The sequence below is a fragment of the Bactrocera tryoni genome, chromosome 3 (genome assembly GCF_016617805.1).
Source record: "Bactrocera tryoni isolate S06 chromosome 3, CSIRO_BtryS06_freeze2, whole genome shotgun sequence".
NCBI lineage: Eukaryota > Metazoa > Arthropoda > Insecta > Diptera > Tephritidae > Bactrocera > Bactrocera tryoni.
In genome coordinates, this window is record NC_052501.1 from 35,936,902 (window position 1) to 35,958,580 (window position 21,679).

The 21,679-nt window shown below is 38.2% G+C and overlaps 1 protein-coding gene across 1 annotated transcript in view; it reads right to left on the bottom strand.

The window, feature by feature from the left end:
- LOC120770108 (titin) overlaps positions 1-21,679 on the bottom strand; it is a 98,056-nt gene that overhangs the window by 48,189 nt on the left and 28,188 nt on the right. The window contains exons 6-7 of the mRNA XM_040097277.1: positions 17,490-17,702; positions 49-17,424 (exon numbers count right to left, since the gene is read on the bottom strand). Of these exons, the coding sequence (XP_039953211.1) occupies positions 49-17,424; positions 17,490-17,702 (17,589 nt within the window). The remainder of the gene's footprint in view (positions 1-48; positions 17,425-17,489; positions 17,703-21,679) is intronic.

The window sequence follows — 21,679 nt, forward strand, 5'->3', positions numbered from 1 at the left end:
TAAAAAAGAGCCAAGAAGAATTTCAGAAATGAAAAACAATTTGCATACCTCTTATGTTACGCGTAAATATTGGCGTGGTGCCAAATTTAGTTGTCGGTACATCGTAAACAGTCACAAGGCAGCTTGTTTCCACTTCTCCATTGCGATTGGTGGCCACGCATCGGTAAACGCCCGCATCGCCGGCGTCAACGGCTTTGATTTCCAAACAAGACAGCCCATCGTTGAAGGTTTTGTGATATTTGTTGTCGTTCTCTATGAATGTTTTATCCCTATACCAGTCGATTTTCAGTTCAGCACCGGAGACACTGCATGTAAGCTTAATATCGCTTCCCACTGGTGAGTTTCTATTGGTCAGTTTAAGGTCAACATTTGGCGCACGTCTAGCGCTACGTGATTCCCGTTTATCCTTATATTCCGCATTGCGGGAGTTATCTACTTGAGTTTTTGTTTGTTCAACCTGTTTCATGTCGGCATCAGCCACTTCCTTTCTGAGACGTCTATCTGTTGCTGAGGATATTGCCATATCTGTTACATCTAAGGACTTCTCGACAGACTCCGGGTGTGTTTTTACAACCAATTGTTCTTCAGATTTTTTAACTTCATCACTCTTTTCATTTACTATTTTCGGTTTGTTGATTTTCTGATTAATTTCCTCGGAAGACTTCGTAATTGGTGTTTTAATGTGGTCTTTGTTTTCATCAACTAGCTTGAAATCTTTATTGTTGTTCGCCTTTTCTTTCTCTGATTGTTCATCTATATTTTTAATTTCTTCAGAAAGTTGATCAGCAGACTCTTTAGAAGGTTCTGATACTTTAGCAAGAACCTTGAGTTCTTTAGAATTTTTATCGTTATCTTTCTTTTCATCATCTGGACTCTTCTTTCTCTTTTGTTTCTTTGGTTTTTCGTCTGATTTGTTATCAATAATCTCTGGTATATCCGACTTCTTCTCTCCCTTCGCCGTCACTTCAACACTATCTTGTTTTTTCTCATCTTTTTCTTCAACAGGTACTGAATTTTCAGTATCAACTTTGACTTCTTCATACTTTTTATCGTCAACTCCTTTCTGAAGGACCTGGAGTTCCTTAGACTTTTTGTCGTGATCTTTCTTTTCATCGTCCGAACTTTTCTTTCTCCTTTGTTTCTTGGGTTTTTCATCTGTCTGTTTATTATCCTTCTCAGCGTTTTTTTCTTCAGACGCTGATTTGCCGTCAACAACTTTGAGTTGTTCGGATTTTAGCACTTCCTCCCCCGTCAATTCATTTTTATCTTTTTTATTTATGTCCTTTGTTTTTTCTTCAATTTCTTGACGGTCACTACTAGACACCTCAATTGGTTCGGCAAGTACTGCTTTTTCACTATCAACTTTCAGATCTTCCGATTTTTTATCGTCAAATTTCTTTTCTTCCCCAACGCTTTTGATCCTCTTTGTTTTTTGCTTTTCTTCTCCCTTTTTAGTTTCTTCAGACTCTTGTCTTTTGTCAACAGTTTTGGGGTCCTTAGATTTTTGTTTGATATCTTTTACTTCATCGGCATCTTCCTTTACACTTTTTTCATTTTGTTTGGCTTTAGCATTATTCTCTTCATCTTTTACCTGACTAAGTTCTTCAGCAAGATTTGAAGAAGGCTTTTCTGTAGGTTCTTTTTGTTTATCGTTATCTTTCTTTTCTTCGTCAGCATCAATATCTTTCCTCTCTTTGTCTTTTGGTTTTTCTTCTAAGGGCTTAATTTCCTCCAAAGGCTTCTCTATAGGTGTTTCCGCAGGCTGTGACTTTTTCTCTTTAACCTGGAGCTCTGCAGAAATTTGCTCTTCTCCCTTGTTATTTTCCGCCATTAGTTTCTCATCTAGCTGTTTTAATTCCTCAGAATTCTTTTCAACCGGTTTTTTTCCGGGCTCCAGTTCTTTTTCGGCAATCTTGAGATCCATTGTTTGTTTGTCATCATTCTTATGGTGTTCGTCCACGCTCTTCTTCGTCCTTTCTTTTTTTGATTTTTGTTCTGTTTCTTTAATTTTCTTAGTAGTTTGCTCAAGTTCTTCCGTAGGCTCAAGCTTTGCATCAACAACTTCAAGTTCTCCGACATCTTTTTCGTCATTATTTTTCTGTTTGTCTATTTTCTTCGTTTTCTTTTCCTTTTTAATCTTTTCTTCGACATCTTTAACTCCTTCAATAGGTTCTGCAATGCATTCGTCAACTTTGAGTTCTTGATATGCTCTCGAGTCATCTTTTTTCTCTTCATCCACAACTTCCTTCTTCGACTCTTCGTCTTTTGGTTTTTCTTCTACCTGTTTAATTTGATCAAAAGGCTTCTCAGTAGGTCTTACCGTAGTTTCTAACTTATCGTTAGTCACATCGAGATTTCCAGAATTTTTATCATCTCTTTTTTTCTTTTCTTCAATTGGCTTTTCTTCTATTTTTTTAACTTTTTCAGAAAATGTATCAATAGATGTATCTGAAGGTTCTAGTTTCTTGACATCTTTTGACTGTATTTCTTCTAATTCTTTAGCTTCTTCAGAAGCCTTCTTCTGGGGTATTTCTACGGGGTCTGCTTTTTTGACCATAACGTTGGACTTCTCGTCTATCTTCTTCTTTTCTTCAACCATGAGTTTTTCGGGCGACTCTTTCACATCCCTCATCTCTTCGTCTGTGATCTCCCGTTCACTTTCCTTTTTCGGTTTATCTCCACTTTGTTGAGTTTCATGGGAAGACTTCTCCTTCTCTTTCATTTCTTCAGATATTTTGTCTTTTTTCGCACTCTTCGTTTTCTTCTTAATATTTGATTCCTCTTCATTCTTCAATATCTTTTCTGGCAGCTTTTCCGTTGATTTTTCGAAAGGCTTTATCTTTGTACAGTCCACGATAGCCTCTGTTTTCTCTTCTTTTGATTTTTCTTCATTCTTGTCGGTCATTTCTTGGACTGAATCAATATCCTTGTTTGCACCTTTCAAAGTTTCTTCACCCATTTTTTTGTTTTCATCACTTTCTGTTTCTTCTTTTAAAACACTCGAAGCATTCACATATTGAGCAATTTTTTCACAAACACTGTGGATCTCTTGACAAAGTTGAACAGTATCTTTCAAAATTTTTTGGGAATTAATCACATCTACACACTTATCAATTACGTTGTGCTCGTTTAATGCTAAATCCTTAATCTTTTCAAAATCTTTATTCAGTGTCATATCTTTAACGGTCTGTAGGTCATCACAAAGAATGAAAATGTCCATTAGATTCTTTTGGAGAGTAACAACTTTCTCCTTCGATTTTGGAACAGTGTTCGTTTTCTTTATGTATTCCGCACATGAAACAATGCTTTCAAGAGTTGAGTTTGATGATGACAACTTCGATCGGAAAAGATAGTCGTCTATACTATTGACTTTGATAGATGTACTCTCGACATATTCGACAATCTGGTTAAAGTATTGCAGCAAATCCTGGTTTACCGGGACTTCGGTTTCGGTCTTCGAAGCCTTTGTTGACTCTTCTTTGATTTTGTGTTCAGCTATTATATCGGGTTCTATTTCTGCTGCTGATTTTTGCTCTCCTTTAATTATCAAACCTTCCTTAGTGGAAACTTCAGATCTTTCTATACTTTCTTCTTCTGTTTCTTTGCGAAGCTCAGAGCACGTGTTCAATATTTTCGTAACCAAATCCGATATTTTTTGCAAAATGTCTTCAGAATTTATATGATTTTGACTATTTTCTATGAAATCATATACAGCTAAGGCATTCACTTTAACACCTTCGATTTTACATTTTATATCCTTGACTTTTAAGTCATGTAAATCATCAAATGTTACAAAAATATTCATTAAAACATTTTGTAAAGCTACTATATCCTTTGAAGATTTCTCAACATGCTCAATACTTTTAATCGTTTGTGAAACGTTAACAAAGTTTCCAAGGTTGGGTTTGAGAGATGTCAGTCCCCTGCTAAGTAACGGATGAGTTGCCACTTCAGTTTGTTCTTCTAAACTCTTAACGTTTCGGGTAATATTCTTAAAAAGTTCTTCCAGTTTGGAATATACAATTTTCTTCTCGTCGTCGACAATAGGTTTCTTATCACCTTCCTCGACCGCAATTTTTTCTTCCAGCTGTATATTTTGAGGTTTATTCGTGGAAACTTCGATTATCGTCTTTTCTTCCAATTTTGCTTCTGACTTTTCCTCAGTTTTTTTCTTCCTTACCTCCATTAGTTTATTTTCTAAACTATAATTTTTAGAAAGATCATCATCTTCGGCCTGCTTTTCTTGTGGCTTCTCATCATCCGGTTCTTTTTGGGACACAACTACTGCAGGCAACGACTTGTCCATGTCGGACTCTGTTGCGTGCTTGAGTAGTAATTCAGTAGTATTTTTATTGTCTTTCGGTTCAATTCCCAAAGTCACACCCGCTTCTTTTTCTGCTTTCTCTTCAGGTTTCCTCTCTGTTATTTTTTCTTCCATTGATAGCTTCGTTTCAGGTTGTTCATCCATTGCAATCTTTTTATCAATCGTTGCCTCTGTGGATTCTACTCGATCGATCTGTATTTCAGTACCACGTACTGCCTCCAGAATATTTTCTGTCAACTTTTCTTTATTTTGTTGAAGCGCTGTCTCCAGTGCCTTGGCTACTTCTAGGATACTATTAGATAATTTATTTAAATGTTTTAACGCCCTTTCAGATTCAACATATTTTGTTGCATTTTCAATATTATCGTATAATTGCAAGGCGGTCGTTTTCACTGCCTCCAGCTTTGGCTTCAAATCTTTTGTTGCTATTTCGTGAAGATCGTCAAATGTAACGAAGGTGTCCATTAATGACTTTTGAAGGGTAACAATTCTCTCTGCTGATTTTTCAAGGGACTGTACGGATTTCAAACACTCTGCAACCAAAACAAACGTGCGCAATGTGGGTATAAGTGGGACTATTTTGCTGAAAGATTCCTGCAGTTGTGGTGTAGCAATTATAAATGAAACATTATCAACATTGCTGACAATATTTTCGAAATATTTCTCTAAGTTTTTACTCAGTTCCTCTGAAAGTTCCTCTTGGTCAACAATTTCCTTCTGTACTTCCTGTACCTCAGGCACTTCAACTTTGCTTTTCTTAAGGGGATCTTTATTGCTGATAGCAGTGATTTCTTCAGCATCTGGTGCTGGTTTTGTTTCAAGAATAATTTCATTACTATCTTCCTTTTTATTTGCTATGCTTTCTTGCAAAATCTGGTCTTTACTGTCAAGTTCTTTTAAAACTGCTTTCTCAAGATCTAGTTTTGCTTCCTCTAGTTTTTCATGAGGCACTTCTTCAGCAATTTTAGTTTCAATTACATCTCCAATTTTATGCTTTTTGTTCTCCTCCTTTACTATGTCTTGGCAAACATTTAAAAGTAAGTTTATTAAACTAGAAATACTAATTAACACATTCTCAGAGTCCAATACACCAGTGCTCTTCTCGATCTTTTCATATTCACTAAGTGCCAAGCTTTTAACTTCTTCCATTTTACTTTTTATCTCACCAATTATATGTTGTTGTAAATCATCAAATGTAATGAAAAGATTCATTAAAACTTTCTGAAGTGTTACCATTTTCTCAGATGACTTCTCCATATTATTTATCTTCTTAACTGCTTCGGAAATTGTTGTAATAGTTTCTAAATCTTTATCGATCAGAGGTATTTTTTTGAGGAAAACGGAATGTGTCTCTTCTTGAAACAGCTGACGAATTATGTAAACATTTTCAACAATATTCGCACAATAGCCTGACAAATTAGGATTAAGGGGTTCTTCAAGTACTGAAACTTTCTGTTCAACCATTACTTGTTGAATTAAATCTTTATTAACTATAGTTTCAGTACCATCTTTAATGGGCTTTTCATCAACAGTCTTATCGTCGACTGGTTTTTTCACAATTTCATCAAAGAATGTAGATGCAGTTTCCGTTAGGTTTTCGAAATCAGATTTTCCTGCTACTTCTGAAGATTCAGTAATTTCGGTCGCTTCAGGTGCCTTAGAAGACACAACTTCAGCTGACTTAGCTGTAGGTGTAGGTTCTTCAGAAACTATTGGTATAGGTGCTTTAGCTACCTCTGCTTCTGGCTTGACGGATTCTGAAGTTTCAGTCATTTCAGTAGCCTTAGGCTCTTTAAAAGAATCATCTTGTTGAGGTGAAGGTTTTTCAGAAATTACTGATAAAGGAGCCTTAGCTTCCATTTCTGCTTCTGGTTTAACAGATTTTACTGCCTCAGTCAGTTCAGTCGGCTCAGGCTCCATAGCAGATGCTTCTTGGTTAACGGATTCAGGGGTTTTAATCCTTTTCGTCCCCTTAGACTCCTTAAGACTAGCTTCTTGTTTAGGCATTTCAGCTTCCATAACTGTAAGTGAAGGTTCTTCAGGAGTCTCAGATTTCTCTTCAGCTTCTGGCTTAAAAGGTTTTACTGTATCAGTCAATTCAAAAGCTTCGGGTTCCTTAGAAGATATCTCTAGTTGAGGCTCTTCCGTTTGCATAACTGTAGTTGTAGGTTTTTCAGAAGTTACTGGTACAGCGGCCTTGGCTTGCACTTCTGCTTGCATAACTTTAGGTTGAGGTTCTTCACAAAGTACTGGTATAGGAGCTGTAGCTTCCACTTCTGCTTCCGGTGTAACAGATTCTGAAGTTTCAGTCAGTTTGGACGTTTCTGGTTCCTTAGAAGATACCTCTTGTAGAGGCACGTCAGCCTGCAAAACTGTTGGTATAGGTTCTTCAGAAACTACTGGTTCAGGAGCCTTAGCTTCCACTTCTGCTTCAGGTTCGACAGATTGTGGAGCTTGTTCAACTACTTCTTCTAGTTTAACAGATGCGGAGGTTTCATTCAGTTTCATCGCTTTAGGCTCCTGAGAAGATACCTCAGCTTCAATAACTGTCAGTGCAAGTTCTTCTGGAGCTAGTGGTACAGGAGCCACTTCTGCTTTTTGTTTAATAGATTTTGCAGTTTCAGTCAGTTTAGTCGCCTCAGACTCCTTAGAAGCTATCTCTTGCTGAGGCTCCTCAGCTTTCACAATTGTATATATAGACTTTTCAGGAGTAATTAGTGCAGGAGCATTTGTTTCCACTTCTATTTCTGGTTTAATAGACTCTGCAGTTCCAGTTAATTCGGTCACCTCAGGCTCTTTAGAAGCTATCTCTGTTTGTGGTGCTTCAGCCTCTAAAACTATGGATCTCACAAGTTCAGAGGCTTCGGAAGAGTCTGTAACTAATGCTACGATTTCAGATTCGATTACACAGGGCTCTTGCATTATTTTCTCATTATCATCTGGGGAAACCTCCTGTACTTCAACATCTTCGATTTTTGAAACAGGGCTCCCTGCTTCCTTTTGTTTTGACGGAAGATAATCTGCTGATTGTAACTTAATGCATAGTTCAAGCAGATTATTTGTTAATAAATAAGTGTCCAAAAGAATTTTAGGCAATTGTGCAGCTTCTTCCTTATTATTTATATAATCAACCCCGTTTAATGCAATATTTTTGGCTTTCTCAATATTAAAGTGCTCATCTCCACTTTTTACTTTATGGAGTTCATCTAAGAATGCAACGGTGTCTATTAGAGATTTTTTTAATGTATCAAGTTTCCTTCCGAATTTACTTTTAGATTTCAATTTCATGATTTCTTCAATAGTGATGGTTATACTTTCTATGTACGGATTTAGTGCGCTTACTTTATTTCGTAACTCGAGATTCTCAATTTTAGTAATATTCTCACATATATGTTTTTTATTATCTTTTATGTTTGCATAATATTCTTCAGTCAATTTTCGCGTGGCTTCAGGATTATTAGCAAGCAATTTATCAATGATCTCTTCTAACTGTTTTTCGATTTCGTTCGACGAAAGCGGACCGCCCTCATAAGTGTGGACAATGTGCTCCCTCATTTTAAATATAAGTTTTGAAAAACGTTCATCAGTTGGGTTTCGTAGTGCCTCTTTAATTTCATCTTCGGTGTCTTTCCATTTTTCATTTTCGCCAATAACCGCTAGGACATTTTTAATTTCTTCTACCACAGAATCTTCGTCACGCTTTGGTTCATCTTCTTTTCTAAAGTCTGCAAGAGTACAAGTGGCCGATTCTTGAGATATGTGTTTTAACCCTTCCAACAATAAAACAAACAACTCTTTCTTCATCTCAAGCTCCTGCAGAATCTCTACAACATCAGTAATGAGGCCTTCGTCTATAGCTTTGCATAGGCGATCCAAGCCTTCTTTTTGTTCTAATAGTGGTGGATTTTGTGTTTTGGTGAATACAGATTCAAATGAGTTTCGGAAATCGAATATAGCCGATTTAAGATTTTGATAAGATCGTGAGCCAGTATCCATTTTTGGTGCATTTTGCTTCTTAACAACAGAAACTTCAGAAGAAATTCGCTGGAGCGCACTAGAAGTCGCACATAACTCTTTGTCATTAGGAAATACTTGTGCTATGAAAGATATAATACTACCGATATATGGTAGAGTAGCCTCAGTAATGTCAGAAATCATTGCGCTTCGGAGTCCTTGATGCCCGTTTAATATTTCTAGCAAGACTTTATTGGAATTCTGTATGACTTGACGCATCTCCATGCTCTTCGTAATATCATCCATAGGTGATTTCTTAATAAACGCAATCAAATCTTTCAACTTGAATAGTGGAAGGAAAAGGTGGTCTTCGATTGCACTTGACGGATGTGTTTGTAACAAATTCTTCATCTCACTTAAAGTTATTTCAACAGACCTGGAAACTTCTGTTGTAGCTTTGCTCAACTGTTGTCTATTCAAATTCCTTGTGAGCTCAATTGTGACATCAATGAGTTCCTCAGTTTTTTGTAAGTATGGTTCAGTTGGTAGAGAAAGTTTTTCTGAATCTAATTGTTCGTTCTTCTTAGTGATAGTTGCTGTAGCATTTTCAGTTTCTTGTGGTGCTTGATCTGAACTAATAACTGCCGATTCAGAGCTTTGGGTCGATTCTTTGGGTATAATTTTCTCTTCAGCTTCTGTTACTACGGTTTGAGTCTGTTCTGCGATTACTGCTTCTTGTTGCTTACACTTCTTGCTTTCCAAACCATCAATAACGGCCTCTTTCATCTCGTCGTCAATAACCTCTGTAGATTCCTTTACCTCGCTTTGTAAAGAAACAGTTTCATTATTTATAACAACCAGTTTCGCTTGTAAGTTTTTCAAGTGAAGTCGAAGGGTATCGACCAATGCACCCTCTTCTGCTGACGGATTTTTGGAATGCATTTTTGGAAGAATTTCAGTTTCCATGCGGACTAATGCATCACGCACTTTTTGAATGTCCAAGCTATTTTCTGCGGACAGTCTCACGAATACAGGATTTTTAGATTTTAATCCTACGTCAATGCTTGCTATAAAAGCCTTTCCCGAAGTTAAGCTCAAAGTAAGTGCTTCTAAAAAGGCTTGCTTTCCTTTATTGCTTTTTTCTGCATTAATTTCGTTGACTACGGAGTTTAGTTGCGGCATAAGAGAGTCGAGTTCCTGAATGAGTTCTATTACTCTCAATGTGTTTTCGCTCGTACTGATAAACTCCGTGATGGAAATAACATAATTTTGCAGTTTAAGAATACTTTTACATTCGTCAAGCTCTATTTTTTCATTAATCTGATCAACTGCTCTAAAGACTGCCATCAAATGTGATTGTAAATTAGCCACAACCATTGTAGACTTCTCGACCTCTATCAACTGGAGTTTATTAATAGCCTTGGTGCTATTTAAAACCAGCTCGAGAGGTTCGATTAGCTTACGCAGTTCTACTAAACTTTCTGATTTGTTACATATTGAGCCAAACTCCAAAATGGCAGACTCCATTTTGGTACACATCTCTTGAGCCAGTTGAATTTCTAAGATTGGCATTGTTTGTAACAAATCGGCAAAAGCTGTTTCAATATGTTCTAGCGATTGTTCCACTCCGGCTTCATAGGTATGGACAAGACAGTCTTTTAATTTAAACATCACTTTGGCGACCTTTGCTTGACTCTCCGCCATATGTTGCTGCTCGGATGCTGTAGAGAGCTCGTTTTGCATGCTTTCTAGTTCATTTCCGAGTTCCATTATCACAGCGAATACTTCGCGCAGTTCTGGAACATTTACTTGTTTCATATCAGTTGCACAAGCTTCGAGTTGCTTAATGCTATTTGAAATGCTTTCTTTAACATCCAGAAACTTCACGTTTTCTTGTGCAACTACAGCTGGCAGCTCAAGTTTCGCTTCTGCAGATTGTGGCTCAATGCAAGACTTTAGTGCGGAGATGTCAGCTTGTGTGGACATATCCACAACGTTCTCCACTCCACTCATGTCGACCTGCTCACAATATTGCAAAAGATGGTATACGACGTCGATCTTTTCTCTCACTACTTTTAAAGGCACGCATTCTTCTAGCGTTGATAGTGGTGTTTCCTCTTGAATTTGTAGTAAAGCTTCTCTTATATCCAAAACAGGTTTTGCGAATCTTTTCAACATTTCGACGTTTTCCTGTTTAGAAATGCTATCCGCTTGAGACAAGTGCACCTGCTCCACATTGAATAATGACAGATTTTGCAACTCTTGTATGGGCTGGATAAACTGTTTAAGTTGTACGAGTGACTCGTCCTCTGCTAAAGACTGCAGTGTCTCCAGTGCATGACTCTCTTTGATGGATAAGACAAACGGTTGAATATCCTGCAAGACTTGAGCGCTGGTTAATGGCATGCTTATTGTTGGCAAACTTAAAACTTGCTCTAGCTCCTCATTTTGGAAAATTTTAATGCATTCACGAACATCGTGCAGAGGTTGCGCCAAAGTTTTTAGTTCGGATATTTCAGTTTCGCTCAAATCTTGCAGATAACTCTGAGCAATACATTCTTCGACTTGCACTACACATGCTTCCAAATTACACACAGCATCTGCAAACGTTTTGCAATCACTAGCTTCGGAGAAGGATAGGAGAGGTGGCTCAATGACAGAAGGGTGACCAACATCAGCAAAACATTCATGAATTTTTTCCAATTTCAATAAACTTGCCTTAACCTGTTCTGTAGATTCCAGTTCTTGGAAGTCAACCTGAACCTCGGAGCCATATTTTAACACTGAGACGATATTACTTTTGAGTTGTGACAACAAGACATCGACCTTACCTACATCAGCTGACGATGATGGAATATGCTCATCGTGAGAGCGCAACGGAGAGCCAAGTAATGACTCGATTGCCGAAACGTCTTCCAAAGTGGAAACATCCTCATCCGCGGGTAATGAACTTTCGCGTTGCTGCAATTCAGCATATAGCTTTTCTTCCTCAGAAAGTGTTTTCGATATAAGAGACGTTTCGGATAATATCTTTTGTTTATCATCGCCATGTATATCCTGCGAAACAATAGGTAAAGTCTTGAGTTTAGCGAAACTGTCTTGAAGAGATTTCAGATGCACTCCGAGGACGTCGACTAGCGCGCTATCCTCCGGGGTTGGAATTTGTAACTCCATCTTTGGTATAATTTCGTTTTCTATACGCAAAAGAGCTGCTTCTACACTGCGTATGTCTATTTCATTGTCCTCCGCTAATTTATAATAGAGTGGATTATTGGCATTTAAGCCTTCCTCAATGCTTTGTAGAAAGGCTTTCCCTGATGAAACGCGTTGAGTGAGTGCTTCAAGTAGCTCTTGTTTGTTTTTCAGCTCTTTAGCTAATGCAATACTGTCGTAAATAGAACTAAGATTCGGCGTCAAACTGTCGATTTCCTGAAGGAGCTCAATTGTGCGAAGTTGTTCACTGGCGTCCACTATGAATTCATGTGTGGCAAGCACAGCGTCTTGTGCCCTTAAAGCAGCTTCACGCTCTTGCCCGCTTAATGAGTCACCGACTTCGTTTAGCACTCTAAATGCTGACATTAAATGCGTTTGAAGATTGGCCACAATCAATGAGGATTTCTCGATATCAATAGATTTCAACTCACTTATTGATTTTACAGTCTTCAAAATATTATTTATAGGGTCCACTAACTTTTGTAAATCAGTTGGAGCATCTGGGCGTAAGCATGTGGTTTTAAATGCGCACAGGGATGTATCAATTTTTGTAAACATCTCTTGTGCCAGATGTATTTCCAAAGTCGGCAGTGCTTGTAAGATATCTTCGAACGTTTTTTCAATCTCGTCCAAAGACTTTCCTACATCCGTTTCATAGGTATGCACTAGGCATTCCTTTAGTTTAAACATAGTTTTAGCCACTCTTTGATTGACTTTAACGGTATTTTGCTGTGTTGTTGGTTTGGACAACTCATTTTGCATATTTTCCAATTCATTTTTAAGTTCCTTCATAACTTCACCAATATCTTGCAATTCGGGCTCTTTATTTGTGTCAGTCGAAGTCAAGCAAACTTGGATCTGTTTGATGCCACCCGCAATACATTCCTTGACGTCCAGATACTTTACACTTTCTTCTGCAACTTTCGCTGCTGGTTCCAATCCGATCTCAACAGACTTCAGCTCTGCACAAGACTTCAATGCGGAAACGTCGGCCTGTGTGGACATATCAGTTATATTTTCCAATGCATTAAGACTAGCACGTTCACAGTATTCTAAGAGGTTATATATGGCATCGGCTTTTTGCCTAACCACATCCAATGCTGGACATTCTTCGATTGGGGATTGTGGGGTTTCAGCTTGTACATGCAGTAAGGCTTCCCTGATATCCAAAATAGGCTTGGCGCACTTCTCCAGTACTGCAATACTCACCTCAGATGGGAAATCTTCAATTTGAGACAAATGCACTTGATGAATTGTCGAAAGCACTGCATTTTCCAATTCTTGTATGGGTTGTATAAACTGTTTCAACTGTGCTAAAGACTCATCTGCAGCCAATGACTGCAGAGTCTCAAGTGCATTACTCTCTTTTATAGAAAGCACAAAGGGACATATTTCTTGTAAAACCTGAGCACTTGTCATCGATAAGCTCGCTGTTGGCAAACTAATCACTTGCTCCAATTCTTCATTATGAAATACTTTTATACACTCTTTAAGATCTTGTAAGGGTAGAGCCAATGTTTTCAAGTCAGAGACAGAGTTTTCACTAAGCTCTTGCAAGTCATGTTGGGCAAGACACTCCTCGACTTGCACCACACATGTTTCCAAATGGCACACAGCTTCGGCGAAAGTTTTACGATTACTAATGTCAGCGTTTGTGTGCAAAGTTTCCACAATGATGGGTTGATGTACATCTGCAATAAATTCATTGACGTCTTCTAATTTTGACAAACATGCTTTAACCTTTTGCGCAGATTCTAGTTGCAAGGAGGCAACGTCTACTTCGGCGCAGTGCGCTAATACTGATGCAATGCTATTTTTGAGTTGAGACAATAATGTGTTCACTTTGCCCTTATTCGCCTCGAACGCTTTAAGGTGATCGGTTCCCTCTCCCGCGGCAGAGTCCTGACTGTCTGCTGGCAAAGATTCAGCGGCAGATTTCATAGCGGATATGTCTTCTAGCGTCGAGCCTTCATCCTCAATCTTTGCTACTGGTTCAACTTTTGGTGGAACCGTTATTTTTTCTTTGTCTACTTCGGTTTTTGTGTCTATTTTAGGTTTCTTTGCAGCATTATTATCAACATCTGGTTCTGCTTTCTTCTTCTCACCGACTGCTGATTGGGTGACTGCAGTTATTGCTCGTGGTAAATTAGTAATAGACTGAAGAACAGGCACCATTTCAATCACGGACTGTACAATTGGCAGTGCTTTTAATTTAATGTGGTGCTCATTTAGGTCTGGTATATTCTCAACGACGTCTTTTATTTCTTGCAAAACTGCGCTCAGACTTTGACTTTGTGGTACTGATTGGATTTTTGGTACTTTCTCTGGTGTAAGTGAATTGCGTAATACCTCAGCAACCGTCTGCAGCGGTTTAGCAATATCAGTCAGAACTTTTGTGGCAGCTTCATTTTCTTCCCTTGTGCTCTGTGACTCCTTCAATACTTCCACATCGGCCACTAAGCCAGTGAGACTTTGATCTAATTGAGATAACACCTTTTGGGTTTGAGTGTCTAAGCCCGGTGTCGCTTCAATCTCTGTAAGTGTGTGTAGAAGCTCTTGTATGTTTTGTCCTGCTTCGTCTTGAGCTATTTTCATTTCCATTGCTTCACGCATGTAGATGAAAGATTTTTCTTGCTCAGCTGCAAGTTTCTCGTCAAGCTCTACTTCGTGTTGTAGCATTTTGAACTCGTGTTCTTCAATATCAATTTCCACATTTCTAATTAATTGCTGCATTTTCTCCAGGACATCTACATTTTTAACATTCTGCTTCGTCCCTGACATATGCATAATCTCCTTACCCAAATTCACACGATCACTTAAACTGTGCAAAGGATCAATAAAGTCAGTTAACGAGCCCGAAATTGATTTGCTTTCAATTTGACGTATGCAGTAATTAAGCTCGTCAATTGGACGCTTCAAGTTTTCTAAGAGAGTCACATGGTATTTGGTAATATTATCGTCGAGTACATTGCCAATTAACGAAGACATTTCTTCCTTCAAACTAAACAAGCCCTTTTGTACATTAGGGGACAAACGTGCTGAAAGTCTCTCGATATTCGTCTCAAAGTGCAGTACCGACTGCGCAATAGTTTGAAGGAGCTTTTGAGTGTCCGCTGAGTCTAGCGCTGCTTCTTCATTGAAATGACCACGTTCCACATCCTGAGTAAGCTGTGCTAACCCATTTTGTATTTCCTGCAGTGGCGGTACCATTGATTCCACAGTGCTAACAGTCAACATACCAGCTTGCACATTGTCAGACGACTGACTTAGTATAACCTCCAAGCCCTTATTGAGTTCGAATAGAGGCGGAGTCACAATATCCAATATAGCATTATTAACCTTTTGTTCTGTAGACTGTGTAGCGGACAGTTCAGTCTTTCGTTCTATTGTCTCCAATACCGATTGTAGTTCCTTGATTGGTTCTACGATATTTTCCAATACCTTTTTGTGCACCTTTCTGTAAATTTGTTCCTCGTTCTCTTCAAGACTCAACTCATTCTCCACTTTTTCTAAAGCGGCTTGTAAATTTACAACGGGTAGACAAATGAGCTTCAATGCATCAGCCTCGTTGGGCAATTTCGCGTCCGAAATAGTCGCAAAAGAGACTGGTTCAACTGCTGGCATAGCTTGTAATTTGGCCACCGTTTCTGAAAGGTGCTTAGCTGCCTCCAATTCCTGCGCTTCTTGTAGTAGAGCTTGTGACTTAATAGTGCCTTGTGTTATTTCGAGACCCTGTTTAATGTCATCTGCCGTTAAATCAATATGTGCACGTAAACTAGTTGATTCGAAGCACTTGGCTATGTTCTGCACTTCCCCCAAAGCCTTAATTAGCTGATCGCCTACGCTGTCTATGATGCAGACGCTGGTGCGTTGTATAAGTGTGACACCAGTTTCATCAATTTCGACGCACTTCTCAATTACTTGAAGACTTCTATGCAGCTTTCGTATATCCTCTTCCATCGTTTGAAAGAGCGCATCAAGTGCGGTTTCTCCGGAATATACTCTTAATTTGCTTTGAACTTGTTTTATTGGATCAACAATATTGCGAATAATAGCGATACTCTGCTCAGCAGAAGCTGGAGTCATCATCATGGTCGCCTGCTCGACGACTTCATTCTCAACCACGGTCAAGTGATGCTCAATCGTTTTCAAAAGTTTGGCCAGTGGCAAAAGAGCACGTAAATTTTGTTCAATCTCCTCTGCACTGGAAATGACTTTTACTGGTTTTAGAGTGATCAAACCATCGCCAACTGCCCCGGAGATGTCTTGCATTTTTGCATCATCTTCATTTGTTTTTGATGAATCACTGTCAGTTTGTTTCTTGCCCTTTTTACGTTTTGGTGGTTGTATATTTTCCTCGGCCTGCGCGGCATCAGGTCCCACAGCGGAATCGACGCGTGATGACATTTGTGTGGCGCTAGCAAACGTTTGCAAATCAGAAGTGTCTTCATCGCCAGCTTGGCTATCAGATGCTTTGGACAAACTGTAAAATTCTTCTGTGGTTTCTGTGGGTCGTGATTTCTTACGTTTACGTATTGGTGCAGTCAGAGAGAGTTCTTCCTCCATTTTCTCGAAACTGCGTTGGGTATATTTTTCAGCCTCACGATCGACTTCATCCTCATGTCCGGAAGATCCATGCACTGTTATCTCCGTTATGGAAATATCATCCAAACCTGCCTCGGTGCGCATATCCTCCTCATGGGAAAAGTATTCTGGTGAAATATCAATGACCACAGCCTCCATTAGAAGTTTACCCGACTGCGAAGTCTCTTTGACAAAACGCAACGGTGGCAATTCCACTACATTGTGTTCGGTAACATGCTCTGAGATTTGATCGGCATACATTTCAACAATCTTTAATGCTTCCTCTTCAGTTAAATCGGGTGTCTCATACAGAGACACCGAAACCTCTTTACCATCAAATGAAAAAGATACCTCACCCTTTGAGTCAATTGTTATGTCACCAACAGGAGTTTCATACAGTTGAGACGTGTGCTCTTCTTGTATAGTGGATAAGGAGAAGTTACGCTGCAACTCGTTTTCTTGAGCTTTCTCTTCCTTTTGAGTTTTATAGGCCTCCTCGAAGCCAAGCAATGATGCTGAACTTGCCACAATACCCATACAGTTTCTTGCCTCACAGGTGTACGTTCCTAAACAACAAGTTCCGTCTTGTCCAGATATAATACGATGTATATCTCCAGGTTTTAGCTCAACACCATCCTTGTACCACTTTAGCACTGGTTGTGGCACTCCAATTACTTTGCACTCCAAATTGACAGCGCCTTCCTCCGTGAGCACTGCTCTAAGGCATTCCAGAAAACGTGGTTTCTTGTAATGACGCGGTATCTGTAGTTTTAAGTAACTAGATGTTAAACTAGTGCCAAAGTCATTCACTGCAACACACTTCCATTCCGCTTGATCGACAAATTCTACAGATCTTATGTCTAAGTGCCAATTTTCGTGTTCACCACGATAATGATTATACCGTTCGCTATTCTCGATCGGCAGTTCATCACGGAACCAAGATAGTACTGGATCTGGTGTAGCCTTAACATTTACTGTAAACTGGAAACTTTCATTGATCTTAGCTTCTTGGCTCTTCAGGCCAACAACAAATTTCGGTGGCTGATTTTGGTTTGCAAACAACAGCCGTTCCTCGTCGTTAAGTTGGTTTTGTATATCCTCAACGGTGAGTACAGCAACACTGCTGCTCTCACCCATACAGTTTTTAGCCACACAGCAGTAAGTACCGAGCGAGTTGGTACCAGTTAGTTGATAAACGTCACCGGGCTTCAGTTCCTGACCATCCTTAAACCATTTGAGTATGGGCGTGGGGAAGCCCACTACTTTGCATTCGAATGAAACCAGGCCTTCTTCGGTAAGTACAGCACGCAAACTCTCCATGAAACGTGGTTTCCGATAATTTTTCGGAACTATTCACATAAAAATAAAAATATATATATTTTATTTTATGACTTATTAGCACACTTATACTCACTGTCCATTGTTACGTTACATGTTGAAATGCCCATACAACCTTCATAGCTTGTGACTACACATTTCCATTCACCTTCGTCACAACTCTCAGAGGGTTTTATTTCGATCATGTAGACTCCTAATCCGTCTTCAATTAATTTGTATCTTTCGCCAGACTCGATACGGCCATTCTTGTTATACCATACTACTGTTTTGGGCCACGGTGGCACCACAACTGGAAAGTTTAACAATACAGTTAAAAATAGTGCAATATATGATCTTTACTGTAGAAGTAGTAGTAAACTTTCCGAAACTCAGCACTTATAAATAGCCCTGCTCCAACGGAGTAATTGATAATGCGATAAACGTAAAGTTATTTGCAGAATCTTACGAATCATCTCAAAAATTGGACTTTTCATAGTTCAGCGCTTTACTTCAAAAGTCATATCTCACAAGCCGTTGGACAAAACGCAGACTTCTACATGAAACATAAAATTAAAATTAAATCTCCCGACTGGAATATGGAAGGTATGTAAAAGGGAGCAATCGTAACAACCGATGTTGTCACTAATAAAACTATGAACTAAAGTCACAGAGAAGCATTTCTTTCAGCTTAGGTGAGATTTAAGGTTAAAAAAGTAGTCGGCAATTGCACTAATTTGCACCTCAGGAATGTATTTGAGGAAAGTAAGAACAGTTTTAATGTGATATTTTAAGTAAGCAAAATTCTGCCGAATTCAAATTTATAGCGGGATCTCCAGGTGGGGACAGGTTATGTTAAAATTGAACCAGATGAATTGCATTTGATAAAGCAATTGTAAATTTAATAACTGTAGTCAAGTTTAAAAAATTTAAAAAAGTTATCAGTATAATCACGTACCAAGTGCAAAAGAATTGATAGAACATATTTAGAAGTTAGGAGAACGTAATGTGGAAGAATTTTTTTATACTGAGATATTTACTAAAAAGGATTAACAATTTGACCTAAATTTGAGCGCGATACCCAAGCAATCCAATAACTCAGAGTTATATAGTTTATTCCTTAAAAGAATTCATAAATAATATTACCCAAGCGGTTCTCCGAGAAGCTAATGGTATTAACTACCTCACTCAATTTCATTTTAAGGTTTATGACGAAATTCACACACTGTAACCTTTTTCCTTTATAAACAGAAATGAAAATGACTTAACCAAAGCTTTCGTTACAATACAAACAATTAGGTAGGTAACAGGGAGGTGGGGTTGATGTCTGACGACGCGCCTAGGTCCTCATATGGCTCATTATGAAACCATGGTTACTAAAATATTTTCACTCTGGAAGGAAAGGCAATATTGAGATCAAATTTAAGTTCAATTCTATAGGATTACGAAAATCCTTGGTATTTGACGAAACGGGAACTTACTATGCCAAATTCTCGGTCCCTTCTATGCTTTATTTGTCTAACAACTAAATTTACAGCGACTTATAACTTTTGAAAAATAGTCAGGTTCTAGTGTACGTCAATGATATTGATAACAATGGCCTCAACAACCGCGCCGCTAGTTCTGCTTTCTCCTGACTGGAAAAGAAAGCGAAGCGTATGGGTCTGGTTGTGTACAAAACGAAATATCTCCTGTCATCAAACAAACAGTCATCGCATTCACAACATGACTCGCACGTCACTATTGACATTGAACAATATCAACCTTGAAATCCAAACAGAATCACTCTTGGCAACAGGTGCTACTTTAGGCATTTGGAAAGTAAAGTCCTCTCCCGACGAACAATGACCAAATTCTTAAAGTCAGGGTTGACGAGTAGAGCTGAAATCCGGATGTCTGTCTGTCCGTCCGTCCGTCCGTGCAAGCTGTAACTTGAGTAAAAATTTAGATATCATGATGAAATTTTCATGAGAAATACGTGTATTCCGGCCGGCTTGGCTCCATAAGAAGGTTAAGTTCGAAGATGGGCAAAATCGGCCCACTGCCACGCCCACAAAATTTCGAAAACCGAAATCCTATAAAGTGTCATAACTAAGCCATAAATAATTAGTTTTTTTGGAAAAGTGGGCGTGGCCCTGCTTCCTACTAAGTTTTTTGTACATATTTCGAAACTAATATAGCTATGTCAACCAAACTCTACAGGGTCGTTTACTTTGGCATCTACATATACAGTTCAAAAATTGAAGAAATCGGATAATAACCACGCCCACCTCCCATATAAAGGTTATGTTGAAAATCACTAAAAGTGCGTTAACCGTCAAAAAAGGTCAGAAACACTAAGTTTTACGGAAGAAATGGCATAAGGAAGCTGCACCCAAGCTTTTTTAAAAATTTAAAATGGACGTGGCGCCGCCCTTTTATGGACCAAAAACCATATCTTAGGAACTACTGGACCGATTTCAATGAAATTCGGTATATAATATTTTCTTAACCCTCTGATGACATGTACGAAATATGGGTGAAATCGGTTGACAACCACGCCTTCTTCCAATATAACGCTATTTTGAATTCCATCTGATGCCTTCTCTGTATAATATATACATTAGGAACCAATAATGATAGCGGAATAAAACTTTACACAAATACGGTATTTGAAAAATATGTAAATGACGGATAATGAAATCTCGATTATCACTTTATCATGCGAGAGTATAAAATGTTCGGTGACACCCGAACTTAGCCCTTCCTTACTTTTTTTCATTGCGATAACTCAAATATTGGGCGATATATATAGCATAAAGTCACAAGGGACTTTGGAAATCTTTATATTAGATATATGGAGGCTCAGTGAAGTCATAGACCGATTCAACCCAGTTTTGATACACAGAATTACTATTATCAGGAAAGGATTATGTCTGAATTTCAATTATAAATCTCACACATTGACCGGTATTGCGGGTCAAAAGTCAACTATTGATACTGGGGTCCACATATTCGGTACCTAGGACTTGAGCAGTTTTGGTTCTGATTTGGGCAATTATTGGTCTTAAAGTGGCATACATTAAACGAATTATTATTGCATAGTTTTATCCGGTTATACATACGAGTATTAGTTACTTCTTTATTTACTGGAAAGTGAAAGAACCAAATGGAGTTTTAAATTGTGTCATATGGAAAGTAGGCGTGGTTTTAGTCGAAATCGATTGATCGGGTCCCGAGATATGTGATTTCACCAAAAAGTGGGCGGTGCCATGCCCCTTGTCGAAGTTTTGTAAATTTTGTTGTATGGAGAATGAGCGGAGTTATTACCCAATTTCATCTAATTTCATACAGTCGGTAGCAGTTCTTACAATATTTGACCCGGGTAAATTTTCTTAACAATAAAATATAAAAAAATATTATATATATACATATTTAATATTTATTTGATTTTTCCAAATTAAAAGCACGAAAATACTTAAATAATTAATTATTTTGCACTACTTTTTATAATAGCTTTTTAATATTTATGACCCCTATTACGATGTCCAACCTACCTGGGCTTGGGAAAAGTTTTGAAATTCAGTATCAACTCAACCAGTCAAAAAAAAATCGATTCTAGTGTTGTTGTTTTTAGTATAACGGATTTTAACACCGCGTTAGTGGAGTTGACTAGAGTATAAAAAATTTCAACTACTACGAAGAAGTTGCAGTTGATCATTGCTGCGTTTATTAAAAAATGTTTAAACCAGTTATTTTGTATAACTTCACTGAAAGGCACAAAAATTTGTTGAGCTTCTGGAGCAAAATCCCAAAGCTGATCGAGGCAAATATAACATTAGCGGACTGTTGGAAATGTTTCGAACATAAGGAGTTGCTACAATTTACAATCTCTAAGAATATACTTTTTGGGTAAAATTAAATATTTGAAACGTTTTTCTCCTCTTCAGTCACGATGTTCATAATATTTAAAACGTTTTTAACAACCATAGGTACCGTAGCGCCAGCCCAAAGTTAAAATTATTAAAAAAAGGATTCTTGATAACTACCAACAGCAAGGAAACGGAGAGAATAAATCTGAAACAAACCTGAAAGCCATTTAGTGGTCAGCAATACTTTAGCTTACTTGATTTTAGGCAATTCAAATGGATTTATCTGACAGGCTTTTTCTTATGCGCAGAAAATCAGTTTCGGCCCCAACAGTTTAGTCATCGTGATACAAATCAAAACTTGTGTCCATTTTAATAATTATTCAGCTTTTCGAGAACAATAACAAAATTGGACTCTTTTTATTTCTCGTTTCAAACCTTT